The following is a 15,218-nucleotide window of genomic DNA, read 5'->3' as shown; positions in this document are numbered from 1 at the left end:
ACATGTTTATGTTCATTTATTAGGTATTTATTCAACATACAAAGAATTGTACAGATAAAGTTACAGTCAGAAAAAAAATCATTGATATGTTTGTCATTATTGAAAGTGTGTGTGTGTGTGTGCGTGTGTGTGTGTGTGTGCTCATATCAGAGGTGTTACATTACAAATTATATAAATACACAAACACCATAAGGGTTAATACAAGTCGTTCATATAAAATATAAATATTCAGTCTGTTCAAATGGTTTACATCACAAAATTACAGCATGAGGGGCGGGGCCTCCCGTCGCCACGGCAACGACGACAAAAACAACTTCCAGCTCAGTGAGCCAAAACATTGACACGCAGGCCGTGGCGAAATGGTTTTGTGTCAAAATGAAATCGACCGGTATAGAGTTTGTTTGTTTGTTTGTCAAAATAAAAGCGAACAAACACATGGTGTCTTCAGTTAGAATTCCATTTGTTCCAGACGCTGCGTGATAACGACGATATATTGTGAGAGTACTTTGAACCTGGATTAACGCTCTGATACGTACACAAAAACACAGCTGGTTATTTACAAAAACAAACATAAACAATAGTAATGATTTCATTTTACTCTTTGCTTTCCCCTGATTTTCTTGATCGGTGGTGTGATTTAGCCATTTAATGAAAAACTATGATGTTCCAACAGGAAACTGAAGTTTGTAAACCCCTCACTCTCTCACACCAAACCCCATAGAGAAAATAAGTGATTTTAGCTGTGGGAGAGTGAGTGGTTTACAAACGTCTGTCTCACAGTGAGATAAAGACGTGAACGTGTGACGTAGACTTTGCCGATTTCACTGGGTGAGTCTTTAGTTCAGTGTCTAAAATCAGCCATTTTCCTGGCTCTCATCAAAGTCCACAGACAAAAGTCACACTTTAGTGAGAGTTCACATAAGAGCACACTTTAAAAACTCTAACTAACCCTTTAACACGTCTATATGAGTGGATTCTGGAGACCACATCGCAGAAAGTTCTGACCCTGGTCGGGTTCTGAAATGTGATACCTTCTGTGAGAGTCCAGGTGCTTTTGTCTCGTGTGTGTGTGTGTGTCCGTGTCACTGGTCCAGTTGGTTGCCGTGACGACTGTGATGCTGATAGTGACACAAACAGAACTGTCTGATCCGAACACAGGCCTCGACCATCATCTGCTCCGGCACCGTCAGCACCACACGGAAGAAGTTAGGAAACTCAAAGGCCTGCAACACAACGGTGACTGAGTGAATGACTGAGTGAATGCATGACTGAGTGAATGACTGAGTGACTGACCGAATGCATGACTGAGTGAATGAATGACTGACTGAGTGACTGAATGACTGAGTGAATGAATGAGTGACTGACTGAGTGACTGTCTGACTGACTGAGTGAGTGAATGACTGACTGAGTGTCTGAGTGAGTGACTGAGTGAATGAATGACTGAGTGACTGTCTGATTGAGTGAGTGAATGACTGATTGAGTGAGTGAGTGAATGACTCAGTAAGTGACTGAGTGAGTGAGTGAATGACTGATTGAGTGAGTGAGTGACTGACTGAGTGAGTGAGGGAGTGTCTGTATGTCTGACTCAGTGAGTGAGTGACTGACTGAGTGAGTGAGGGAGTGTCTGTCTGTCTGACTCAGTGAGTGAGTGAGTGAGTGATTGACTGACTGACTGCTTGAGTGACTGACTGAATGAGTAAGTGAATGAATGAGTGAATGACTGACTGACTGAGTGTCCGTCTGACTGACTGACTGACTTACTGAGTAAGTGACTTAGTGAGTGACTGAGTGTCTGATCAGTGAGTGAGTGAGTGAGTGATTGAGTGTCTGACTGAGTGAGTGTCTGTCTGAGTGAGTTAGTGAGTGAATGACTGATTGATTGAGTGAGTGAGTGAGTGAATGACTGACTGAGTGAGTGTCTGACTGAGGTGAGTGTGACTGGTGGTGAGTGACTGGGTGAATGACTGCGTGAGTGACTGAGTGAATGTCTGACTGAGTGAGTGACTGAGTGAATGTCTGTCTGACTGTGTGAGTGAGTGTCTGAGTGAGTGAGTGTCTGTCTGTCTGACTGCCTGAGTGAGTGACTGAGTGTCTGCCTCAGTAAGTGACTGAGTGAGTGACTGACTGAGTGAGTGACTGAATGACTGAGTGAGTGAGTGAGTGTCTCTCTGTCTGACTCAGTGAGTGATTGACTGACTGACTGCTTGAGTGACTGAATGAATGACTGACTGACTGAGTGTCTGTCTGACTGAGTGTCCGTCTGACTGAGTGAATGAGTGACTGGTGTCCGTGACTGAGTGAATGAGTGACTGAGTGAATGAATGACTGAGTGACCGTCTGACTGAGTGAATGAGTGACTGAGTGAATGAATGACTGAGTGAGTGAGTGACTGACTGACTGAGTGTCTGACTGACTGACTGAGTGGGTAAGTGACTTAGTGAGTGACTGAGTGTCTGAGTGAGTGTCTGTCTGACTGAGTGACTGAGTGAGTGAGTGACCCTTAGGACAGGACAGGTTGTCTTACTGAGGTTGGTAAACAGAAGACAGACTGCTCGGTGACCATGCGCTCAGTGAAGTCCACGTCATTCTCAAAACCTGGAAAATGATCCAAGTCGATTCCGACCTGGAGAAATGTTTGACTGTTTATTATGTAACATTACACACACACACACACACACACACACACACACACACTGAACTGACCATGAGGTACATGGCTCCTGAGGTCCTGACGGGGTTCAGTCCAGGGACGGAGGAGAGTTCATTAAAACAGATCTCTGAGTTAGTCTGAGGACGACAAAGACATTTATGAGTGAGTGAGCGAGTGAGCGAGCGAGCGAGCGAGTGAGTGAGCGAGCGAGCGAGTGAGTGAGTGACCTTCAGTAAACTGATAGTGTTGCTGTAGAAGCTCTGTGGTGTGTTATTGAGGATGCCCTCTAGCGCCCCCTGCACCAGGCTGCAGGCTCCCAGAATGCGTTGACTCAGTTTCACCAAACCCTGACGAATCTGTGGACGACACACGCGATCAACACCAGTCTATCTACACGTTTGTTTTTAAGTTTTAGAAACATACCGCAGATCCAAACACATTATTCCGGTCATGGATTAGCACCCATCCCATTCTCCAACCCGGGACCAGCCAGCGTTTAGCCAAACCACCGCAGGACATGATGGGAACGTCGCTGCTGAGAGACGCCATGGAAGGAGAGCTGCAGCCCGGCAAGACCTGCACACCCAATATTCACACGTTAAAAACATGTTAAACATGTAAAAAACACATTAAAAACACATTTAACCATGTAACAAACATGTCAAAACACATTAAAAACACATTTAACCATGTAACAAACATGTCAAAACACGTTAAAAACACATTTAACCATGTAACAAACATGTCAAAACACGTTTAAAAACACATTTAACCATGTAACAAACATGTCAAAACACGTTAAAAACACATTTAACCATGTAACAAACATGTCAAAACACGTTAAAAACACATTCAACCATGTAACAAACATGTCAAAACACGTTAAAAACACATTTAAACATGTTACAAACACATGAGTAAAACACGTTAAAAATGTTAAATATTAATCCCAGAGTCACTGTATGTGGTGCATTAGTCTACGATACATTCTTTTGATTTAGTGATGTTTTTTTAAACTGTGGTTTTGTAATTCTGATAAAAAAGTCAGAATTCTGAGATTAAAGTCAGAATTAAAGACAGAATTCTGAGATTAAAGTCAAAATTAAAGACAGAATTCTTAGATTAAAGTGAATTCTGATATTATAGTCTGAATTCTGAGATAAATCAGAATTCTGAGATTAAAGTCTGAATTCTGAGATTAAAGTCAGAATTCTGAGATTAAAGTCAGAATTAAAGACAGAATTCTGAGATTTAAGTCAGAATTCTGATATTATAGTCAGAATTCTGAGATTAAAGTCAGAGAAAAAGAACAGAAAAACATTCTGAGATTTAAGTGAATTCTACGAAAACATCGTCAATGAATTTGGATTTTATCCAAGTGAAGTGAGGGAGAAACAAAGGAGAGAATGAGTGAGAGCGAGAGAAGCTGGTTCTCATTAAAACGACAGAATCCTGGACACAATCTTCTGGTCAGACTGGCGCGGATCATATGACACATACACACGCACACAAAAATCCCATAATGATCAGTGAGAGAAAGGCCTAGGCCACATGTAATAAAACAGCATGAATTCTTAGATTAAAGTCAGAATTCTGAGATTATTTCAAGATTAAAGTCAGAATTCTTAGATTCAGGATTAAAGTAAGAATTCTGAGATTAATTCAGGATTAAAGTAAGAATTCTCAATTCTCAGATTAAATTCTCAGATAGAAGTCAGAATTCCTAGATTAAAGTCAGAATTCTCTTATAAATTCAGAATTCTCAGATTAAATTCAAAATTCTCAGATTAAATTCAGAATTCTCATATAAAGTCAGAATTCTCATAATAAAGTGAGAATTCTCAGATTAAAGTCAGAATTCTCAGATAAAAGACAGAATTCTCAGATTCAGGATTAAAGTAAGAATTCTGAGATTAATTCAGGATTAAAGTAAGAATTCTGAGATTAATTCAGGATTAAAGAAAGAATTCTCAGATTAAATTCTCTGATTAAAGTCAGAATTCTCAGATAGAAGTCAGGATTCCTAGATTAAAGTCAGAATTCTCTTATAAATTCAGAATTCTCAGATTAAATTCAGAATTCTCATATAAAGTCAGAATTCTCATAATAAAGTCAGAATTCTCAGATTAAAGTCAGAATTCTCATTCAAATGATGTTAATTTAGACACAACAGCCGCAGTAAACTAAATAAGTGGCTGATGTGATTTAAAAGTGTGAAATTCTTTGATCTTTTTATTTTTGGATTATTCCTTACATTTGTCAAACGTGCTTTTTCTTCTCTCTGGTTTAAATTATATAAAGTTCTTCTTTATTCTGCACAAATTAAGTTTTTTGGTAATGATTTTATTTGGTCTTGTTTCAGTCTTGTCTGTTTGTGTGGTTTTTTAAACACGTTATTTCATTTATTTAGATTTATAATTACACTGTGAAGTTTTCTGAGGCCCCTGCTGAGGTTCACAGGCATCGTGGCCCCTCGTTCAGGTCATAAAAGAAAATCACCTCCCCCCCTCACCCCCTCACATCCCTCCTCCCACCACACGCCCCCTGGTTCTGCCACGTTCTCTCAAAGCCGTCATCAGAGATAAGTGTAACCACATGTAGCTTCAAGAAAAGTGCACAGTCATTGCGGCTCCGCTCCGGTCCAAAGACGTGACTTTGACAGATGGGGGGTGGGGTGGGTGGGCGGGGCTTCTGGATGCACTCAACAACCTCGACTCTGAACACTTCCACTCACGACATCTGCGGCTGCAACACGATTAAAAGCCCATTCTTTTTTTTATGTTTCCCTTCTGCGTCGTCAGTCATTCTTCTGTTGTCTTCATGTGAATGAATTAACTCTGAGTTTCACTCATCCTGTAAAACGCCCAACACTTGATAGGCTAAACTTTAGCCAATGAAAGCAGGGGGGCATGACCCGCCTGCTGCTGCTATGACGTCTTAAACAACGCGTACACGTCTTTATCTCACTGTTAGACAGAGTTTGTAAACCACTCACTCTCCCACACCAAAGCCCAGAGAAAATCAGTGATTTTCACTTTGTGTCACTGAGGTCAATCTGAACAAAGAATTTTAAAAGCCGAAATCACAAAATAAGACATTTGAACTTAGTGATGGAGGCAGCAGTGGATCAACAACTACTGTGTGTGTGTGTGATGTTAAATCACTGATTTTCTCTATGGGGTTCGGTGAAGGAGAGTGAGTGAGTGAGTGAGTGAGTGAGTGAGTGATTTTACCCTTGTTTTTAAAAGAGCTGATAAAACTGTGTGTGTGTTTTATGATCCTCATTTTTGGCTCAATCTTTTTTTATTAATTATAATTTAATTGTGAGTATGATTTTACTCAATAAAACAAGGAAATCTGATTCCAAGCTTAAAACTATACTGAAATGAATGAATTTGTTTGTTTATGTATAAATTGTGAGTACATTTTATTCCTGTAGCACGTTACACAGACAGAAAATACAAATGATATGTTATTGTGGCTTTTTTTCCCTCAAGAATAAAACAAACCAAAATAAATAAATATCATTCAGTCATATAACAAGTTTTGGTAGCTGAAGATAAAGTTTTATTTTAATGTATTGGATTTACATGGATGATTTCACGTTTGTTTGTTTGGGTTTATTTTAGGGAACATTTAAATTTCATTTGTAAAGTAATTATTATTACTATAAGGACTGGTGAACGACCTTATGACCTTAAAATGATGTCACGACACTCCATCATCACAACATCTGTGAACAAATTAAATGTTGGTCTAATGATGCAAAATGAAATGGAAACTCACCATGTCGCTGTAGATTTCGTCCGCCAGGATGGGAACACGGTGTCTGGAGGCAACTGAGAAAACAACAAGTCAACATATTATGAGTGAACAGAGTTGTAATGTCAAAATCACTGAATTTCTCTCTGGACTTTGGTGTGGGAGTGGCTTACAAACTTCACTTTCCTGTTTTTAAACTTATATTATTATATTATGATATCGTAGAGCTAAGCTGACGCAGCATATGATTGAAGTCTGTGGGAGGAGGGGGCGTGGCTAACCTTTGAGGATCTTCTGCAGGTGGTCTTTGCTGAAGACGGAGCCACACGGGTTGGACGGGTTGGTGACGATCAGACAGGAAGTGCTCTCGTCGATCAGACTCTCCATGTGCTGCAGGTCCACCTCCCACTCCTTCTCCGGCTGGAGATCAAACACACAAGAGTCATGTGACGAGAGAAGAAACTCACCTGCAGTTCCTCCTACGGCCACACGTCCAAAACTGTGAGGAGCTGTTTGTAAAAGTGGCTAAAAATAAAAGTTTTTTGTTCACTTACACATATATTAGGTACTTAAATACTGTATAAATGTTAAATGTTACACCTGAAATTTAAATATAAATATAAATGTTACATTTAAATATAAATGTTTACTCTAAATATAAATAGCTAATATACAAATTCACACAGTCAGTAACCAGAAGTACCAAAATAAAAGACTGTCAGACAGGCAGAACATTTATATTTAACGTTTAGAAATTTTATATTTAGGTTAAACATTAAACATTTAGGTGTAAAATAACACTTAGATTTAACTATTTATGTATAAGAGAAGAAATATTGGTCTAAACATTAAAAACATACTTTTTTAAACATCATATGTGTTGTTTTGTGCATCTGTGACGACTTCTTTTGTTTGAACATTAATAACACGGTGCGTCCCACTCATACAAACACTGCCACCTTTTCTGCTTTCATTGTGCTTTCATCGTATGGTTTGTCTCCACTCACCAGCAGGTCGTAGAACTTGACCTTGATGCCCATGGAGACGGCCAGGGTCTTGTATAAGGAGAAGCCTGGACGTGGGACCAGGATGTTGTCGCCCGGGTTACAGAGGACACTGATAGCCAGGTCAATGGCATGACTGCAGCCGCTGGTCAGAATCACATCCTGGGAAAAACGAGGACATTCACTTCTGTGAATTTCAGATACTAAGTCTGTGTGTGTGTGTGATTAAAGTTCAGGTCAGTGGAAGTGTGGTTGTTGGCGTACGGACACATGGTCCACTGAGAAGTAACCTAAGACACAGCAGGAAAACACTGAATCTACATCAGTTTAAGTCTGCGATATCTTTAAGAACATGTTCACGTCTTTATCTCACAGTCAGACAGACTTTCCCAACGGGACACTGAGGTTTGTAAACCACTCACTCTCCCACACCAAACCTCATAGGAGCTGCTGGTCCTCTGCTGCCTCGTGTGGTCACTTTGTGTCACTGAACTAAATGTAAACGAAAGATTTCAAATGCCGAAATAAGACATTTGAACTTAGTGATAGAGGCAGCAGTGGATCAACAACTCCTGTGTGTGTGATGTTAAAATCACTGATTTTCTCTTTGGACTTTGGTGTGGGAGAGTGAGTGGTTTACAAACCTCAGTGTCCTGTTGGAAAAGTCTGTCTGACTGTGAGATAAAGACGTGAACATGTTCTTAAGATATCAGGAGTAAGTGCCTGTCTGTTTAAAGGTGGTTCTCGGCAGCAGGGGGCGCTACAAACCAAGTAACCTGAAATTTCCCTTTAAATTGTGGCATGTGTATTTACTGTAATCTGAGTTCTAGGTTTAGAGGATGACATAAAGTGAATTTTGATTGGTGTGAAAAGAGTGAGTGAGTGAGCACCTCTGCCTCCAGTGGAGCCTCGGGGCAGCTGTAAAAGTTTGCCACTGCCTCTCTGCTCTTCACGTAACCTGCAGATGAACACATGAAAACATTCATCTCTGGACAATGACGTAAGTGCTGTAAAAATGGAACTGACAGTCAGTTGCTCAGACTCACCAACAGAGGGAGCATAGCCGTTGTATTTGTGGGAGTCGATGGCGTCTTTCATGGCCTGAAGCACCGAATCGTCTGTGGGCAGGTTTCCAAACACAGTGGGGTCTCCTGCAGGACACAGGAGAGGACAGTGAGTCCAAGAGCAACACGTGGACAAACATGGACAAACACGAGGTGAGGACTGAAGAGCAAACAGAACAAAATACACGAGGGATCACGCTCGTTTACCAGCTCGTAAATCAGTCCTGTTTTATCATCTAGACATATTTTATCTGCGTCTTTCCAGCAGGGGGTGCAACAGGGTGGGCAAAGCAGACTAGCTTTAGCATCATTCATTGCTATGCAGATGACACCCAGTTCTACCAAACCTAACACCACTCAACCTACGACTGTCTTCATGAAATCAAATGCTGGTTCTCTCATATTTAACAGTGATATAACCGAGGTTCTTCTCACTGGCACAAAATCCCCTGAAAAAAACTTGACAGTTTTTCCATTTCCATTGAAAATTCCTCAGTTTCTCGCTCCCCTCAGGTCTGGGTGTCCTCCTCGATAGCACCCTATCCTTGTAGACTTCCTTGGATGTCTGGAACTCACTTCTCTTTGGTTTCACCTGAAGTCCATCCATTGTGTTGCAAAAATCAAGGGCATGGATGTCAACAAACCTTGGGTCTAATGACACCTCCAAGGTTCACATGGCTCTGGGTTCCAATGTTGTTGAGCCAATGTTTGACACCTAGAGCAACAAACCTGGGTGTAAGACTGGACAGGGATCTTAAACTTGTCCAATCCAGCTTCTTTCAAGTGAGACATTAATGTAAGACATACATTAATGTAATGTAGAAAAGTGAGAAAAATCCGTTCCACTGTCTTCTGCTTATCCGGGTCTGGCTCCCGGGGGCAGCAGCCTTAGCATGGAAGCCCAGACATCCGTCTCCCTAGCCACTTCCACCAGCTCCCTCTGTGGGGATATAGATATAATCCTTCCTACGTGTCCTGCGTTGGACCTGGGATCTCCCCCCAAAGGACATGCCTGAAACACCTCCCCAGGTAGGCGTCCAGGAGGCATGCTTACCAGATGCCCGAACCACCTCTGCCAGCTCCTCTCGACGTGGAAGTGCAGCAGTCGTCCTCTGAGCCCTTCCGGGGTGACCGAGCTCCTCACCCTACCCTGCGGAGGAAGCTCGTACTTTTGGTCATTACCCAAAGTTCTCAGCTCAACTTGTCAAAGCTTAAACCATTTAATTCTTGGCATCACTTGGAGATTTGAATCCATTCGGTTCCTTCCCTTGGATTACCAGAGAAATGGTACGGTGCGGCATAGGTGGAGCCAGACCCACGACAGTCACTCCCCTGAGGCCGGTGTTTCTTCGATGCCCGCAGTGTGTTCTCATTGAAATCTTGACTCTGTCTTGTTGTCACGTTCAATGTGGTCGTTCGTCCACCGAGTAAAGGTACTGAAACAGGAGTCTGACCGAGGGCTTTACCATTCCAAACCATACCATACTGTACCATGATGAAAACACTGTTGGACTACTGTAATTCACTCTATGACAGGCTCAGCCGGACGACATTGACTGAACACTATCGTTCTGACTGTTTAATTTTCATATACAAACATATATATTTTCAAATTAAACACGTGAAGTCACCTATAGAAAGTGCGATCATGGGTTTGTCGGGGTTTGGCGTGAGTTTCATCTCGTCCACGATGGACCTGATGGGGTTGAGCGTGTTGTTGGCCATCTCCGACGGCTTCACCTCCCACTTCAGCCTGCGGCTCTTCGCCACTTTGGCGGGATACGAGCTGCCGTTCGTGGTGACGTGGCCGAGGCCATTGCCGTTCACCGCATTCCCGCTCAGGCTTTTACCGTTGAGCGTGGATTTGCCGCAGACGCCATTCCCGTTCATTTTCACCAAGTAAGACTTGTTATCCATCCTGGAACTGCAATGGAGAAAAGATTTTCTTAGTTTGTTGTTTGTCAATTAATCTGAACAGATTTTATGAATGGATTACATAACCTGGACGCAGTCACACATGACTAAGCACTTATCAGTGTAGACTGCTTTTATTTGGTTCTTAATTGGGATTATTAATCCTTTAGTAAACTGCACTCTGAAAAGTTTGATTTGGACCTTTTTCACAGAACAATATAAGGGCCACATAAATAAAGTAAAAAAAAACAAAAAAAAACTGCATGAATTCTGAGATTAGAAAGAGAAAGAAAGAGATTTTCTTAGTTTATTGTTTGTCAATTAATCTGAACAGATTTTATGAATGGATTACATAACCTGGACGCAGTCACACATGACTAAGCACTTAACAGTGTAGACTGCTTTTATTTGGTTCTTAACTGGGATTATTAATCCTTTAGTAAACTGCACTCTGAAACGTTTGATTTGGACCTTTTTCACAGAACAATATAAGGGCCACATAAATAAAGTAAAAAAAACAAAAAAAAACTGCATGAATTCTGAGATTAGAAAGTCGGAATTCTTAGAATAAAGTCAGAATTCTGAGAATAAAGGCATAATTCCAAGATTAAAGTTTGAGAAAAAAAGTTGTAATTCAGAGAATAAAGTCAGAATTCTGAGATTAAAGTTTGAGAAAAAAGTTGGTATTCTGAGAATAAAGGCAGAATTTTCAAAAGTAAAACACACATTTAAAGCCATTAATATTTTTTCAGGTCTAATTCTTGCATTAGGCGTTATTATTTTAAAGGTGTATAATGAATATTTTGTCCGAGTTGGAATTCTCCCTCATGAACGAACTTAAATGGAAAAGATGCAACTGTTACATAATGTCCTTTTTCAGCCTCACACATGGCAACGAGCCTTGGCTAAGAATCCATATGCAGCACATCTGTTCCCTATTATTGTAATTTGACACTTTTTTTTGCCGTGTACCTGAAAAGTGAAATAACAAATACATTACATGTCCAGACTGGGGGACAAATTAAGGATTATTTTATCTTCTCTTAATAAAATAAAACATGACTGCTTCTCAAAACATTCTGACTTTAAAATTATATATTTTAAATGTTTTTGTTTTCGCTAAAGGTTTTTAGTTAACAATAAACAGTCATTTCATTTTATAATTCTGAGAGTCAAACTAATCCATTAATCAATAGGTCATTTGGTTCAGAAAATGTCAGAAAATGTGGAAAATGTTGATCAAACCTGGAAATGATGAAGTTGTGACGTCTCGTTTTGTCCACACACTAAAAAAGTAGAAAATATTCACATTTAAGCTGAAAAATGACAGAAAGAAGAAAATATTCACATTTAAGAAGCTGAAAAATGACAGAAAGTAGAAAATATTCACATTTTGACAGAAAGTAGAAAATATTCACATTTAAGAAGCTGAAAAATGACAGAAAGTAGAAAATATTCACATTTAAGAAGTTGAAAAATGTCAGAAAGAAGAAAATATTCACATTTAAGATGCTGAAAGATCACAGAAACTCGATTTAATTTTTTAAAAAACAAAAAACACTCAAAGCGACTAATTGATTATAAAATGAGTTGATGACTGACTTAGTAAAAATGAAACATAAACATTAAAAAGACATTTATCGATATTTAAATCAAAATCAGCCACATAAATGAAACTAATTGACAAATATTGAGGAAAGTTAAGGTGTCACTGAACTCACCTCAGTGATTGAACCTCAGTGATGAACGTGTGATTGAACCTCAGTGATGAACGTGTGACTGAACCTCAGTGATGAACGTGTGACTGAACCTCAGTGATGAACGTGTGACTCAGAGTCAGAGTGAAGTGAACCTCGGACACAAACTCTGCCGGCTTTTATGGCAGATTCCTCAAAAATGGGTGTTGAACACGGCCCAAACTTTCATTGGTGGAAACTGAGGGCTGAGCCATTTACTCCCCTCTTACATCATCAACCACAACCTGCACCTCCTCAAACACACACACGCCCAGGAGGAGCAGCAGGAGGAGGAGGAGGAGGAGGAGGAGGAGAGAAGAGACATGTCCATCTCACATTTACAGCAGGTACCAAACATACAGAACACAGCGCCACCTACAGAGGTGGCGTCACACGTACAATAAATCCATTGTCCTCCTCATGTAAACTCAAGACTCTGCAAGTCGTCTGACTGTCTCTTAGTCAGTGTGGCGCCCCCTAAAGGGAGAAGAAGAGCAAATCTTATCTGACATAGATCACCTTTAACAGATAAAAGTGCAGAGAGGAACCACAAGCATGTTCTGTAGACAGATGACAGACAGTGGAAAGATGATCTGTGGACAGACAGTGGACAGATGTTCAGTGGACAGACATTCTGTGGACAGACAGTGGACAGATGTTCAGTGGACAGATGTTCAGTGGACAGACATTCTGTGGAAAGACAGTGGACAGACAGAGGACAGACATTCTGTGGATAGACAGAGGGCAGACGTTCTGTGGACAGACAGTGGACAGATGTTCACTGGACAGACAGGACATTAGACAGATGTTCAGTAGACAGATGTTCAGTGGACAGATAGTGGACAGATGTTCTGTGGACAGAGGACAGACAGTGGGACAGCTGTTCAGTGGACGCTGTTCGTGAGCGAGCAGAGGACGAATGTTCTGTGGACGGAGCCAGTGGACGAATGTTCTGTGGACAGATGAAGGACAGACGGTGGACGAATGTTCTGTGGACAGACGGTGGACAAATGTTCTGTGGACAGATGTTCTGTGGACGAACGGGGACAGTGAACAGATGTTCAGTGGACAGGAGGACCGGGCGTTCACCAATGGACGAACAGTGGACAGATGTTCATTAGCCAGACAGGACAGTAGACAGATGTTCAGTGGACGGAGCAGTGAACCAGATGTTCTGTGGACAGAAGGACAGATGGTGGGACAGCTGTTTAGTGGACAGATGTTCTGTGAACCAGAGGACAGATGTTCTGTGGACGAACGGTGGACAAATGTTCTGTGGACAGATGTTCATGGACAGACGGTGGACAATGTTCTGTGGACAGATGTTCTGTGGACAGACAGTGGACAAATGTTCTGTGGACAGACAGTGGACAAATGTTCTGTGGACAGACAGTGGACAGATGTTCTGTGGACAGACGGGCAGAGGTTCAGGCCGTTTTTGTGAGACCGCGTTGTGACTGCGACTTGTGAGGCCCTGACCTTTGACCCCCAGAGTTCCTCCAGAAAAGCACAGTCATGGTGTTGTCCTCCATCACTTTGGACACACGGGTAAATCACACGGGTCAAGCATGGAGTGTGTGTGTGTGTGTGTGTGTGTGTGTTATAACATTTTAGATTTAAAGGTAGTTTATGTTTTTAAATATGAACATTACATTTACACCATCATCAGAGTTTGTGTGGACTGATTAAGACACAGAGAGACACAGAGAGAGACAAAGACACAGAGAGACACAGAGAGAGACAGACACAGAGAGAGACAGAGACAAAGACACACAGAGAGACTGTGTCAACTGCTGTTGTTAAACACGTTACATCAGCATCTGTTTCTCTTTAGAGCAATCTGTGTGTGTGCGTGTGAGAGTGTGTGTGTGAGAGAGAGAGTGCGTGTGTGTGTGTGAGAGTGTGTGTGTGTGAGAAGAGAGAGTGCGTGTGTGTGTGAGAGTGTGTGTGAGAGAGAGAGAGGGGAATGCGTGTGTGTGTGTGAGAGTGTGTGTGTGTGTGAGAGAGAGAGTGGAGTGTGTGTATGTGAGAGTGTGTGTGTGTGTGAGAGAGAATGAGTGTGTGTCTGTGAGAGGGAGTGTGTGTGTGTGTGAGAGAGTGCGTGTGTCTGTGAGAGAGTGTGTGTGTGTGAGCAAGAGAGTGTGTGTGTGAGAGAGAGAGTGCGTGTGTGTGTGTGAAGTGTGTGTGTGTGTGTGAGAGTGTGTGTGTGTGTGTGAGAGTGCGTGTGAGAGAGAGAGAGAGCGAGAGTGTGTGTGTGTGAGGTGCGTGTGTGTGTGTGTGTGAGGGGTAATGCGTGTGTGTGTGTGAGAGAGGGTAATGTGTGTGTGTGTAGAAAGAGAGCTGAGAGAGAGTGTGTGTGTGTGAGAAGAGAGTGCATGTCGTGTGAGAGAGAGAGAGAGAGAGAGTGTGTGTGTGTGAGAGAGAGTCGTGTGAGAGAGAGAGAGAGAGCAGAAAGTGTGTGTGTGTGAGAGTGCATGTGTGTGTGTGTGTGTGAAAGTGTGGTATGGCATGTGTGAGAGAGAGTGTGTGTGTGTGTGTGGCGAGAAAGAGAAGCTGAGAGAGTGTGTGTGTGTGTGTGAGAGAGTGCGTTAATGCGTGTGAGAAGCGGAAGTGTGTGTGGGGAGTCGCGTGTGTGTGAGGAGAGGCGAGACGGTGTGTGTGTGTGTGAGAATGTGTGTGTGTGTGTGAGGGGCTGAGAGAGAGGGGGTGTGTGTGTGTGAGGGGTGTATGTGTGAGAGAGAGAGTGTGTGTGAGAGAGAGATAGTGAGGTGCGTGTGTGTGAGAGAGAGAGGGAGAGAGAGTGCATGTGTGTGAGAGAGAGAGAGAGTGCGTGTGAGTGTGTGTGTGTGATGCAACAGTGATGTGAGGAAAAAAACATTGAGTTTAAACAAATAAAAACACGTTTTCACTGACGACGTGAAAAACAGAAGAGAGTCAGTGACGATGCAACGCAAACACTTCTCACTTCTAGAGTCGACATTGTGGAAATGTACAAAACAAATTGACACGAGAACTCACACACACACACACACACACACACAATGTACTTTGTCATTGTGTCCTCTGACGTCAACTGTGCACAAACACA

General features: G+C 41.9%; 1 protein-coding gene across 1 annotated transcript; it reads right to left on the bottom strand.

The window, feature by feature from the left end:
* tat (tyrosine aminotransferase) lies at window positions 1–12,251 on the bottom strand. The gene is made up of 13 exons (XM_044035438.1): window positions 12,116–12,251; window positions 11,640–11,680; window positions 10,112–10,404; window positions 8,463–8,567; window positions 8,307–8,374; window positions 7,420–7,578; window positions 6,694–6,832; window positions 6,437–6,489; window positions 3,074–3,226; window positions 2,878–3,006; window positions 2,704–2,787; window positions 2,525–2,623; window positions 1–1,223 (listed from the first exon to the last, which is right to left on the bottom strand). Exons 3-13 carry the CDS (start codon window positions 10,395–10,397, stop codon window positions 1,083–1,085), a joined length of 1,416 nt encoding a protein of 471 aa, XP_043891373.1. The 5' UTR covers window positions 10,398–10,404; window positions 11,640–11,680; window positions 12,116–12,251; the 3' UTR covers window positions 1–1,082.
* Window positions 12,252–15,218: the final 2,967 nt, after the last annotated feature.

Source organism: Solea senegalensis, linkage group LG10 (assembly GCF_019176455.1).
Source record: "Solea senegalensis isolate Sse05_10M linkage group LG10, IFAPA_SoseM_1, whole genome shotgun sequence".
NCBI classification, from domain to species: domain Eukaryota; kingdom Metazoa; phylum Chordata; class Actinopteri; order Pleuronectiformes; family Soleidae; genus Solea; species Solea senegalensis.
The sequence above is the reverse complement of the archived record's forward strand: the minus strand, read 5'-3'. Positions and strand labels throughout refer to the sequence as shown.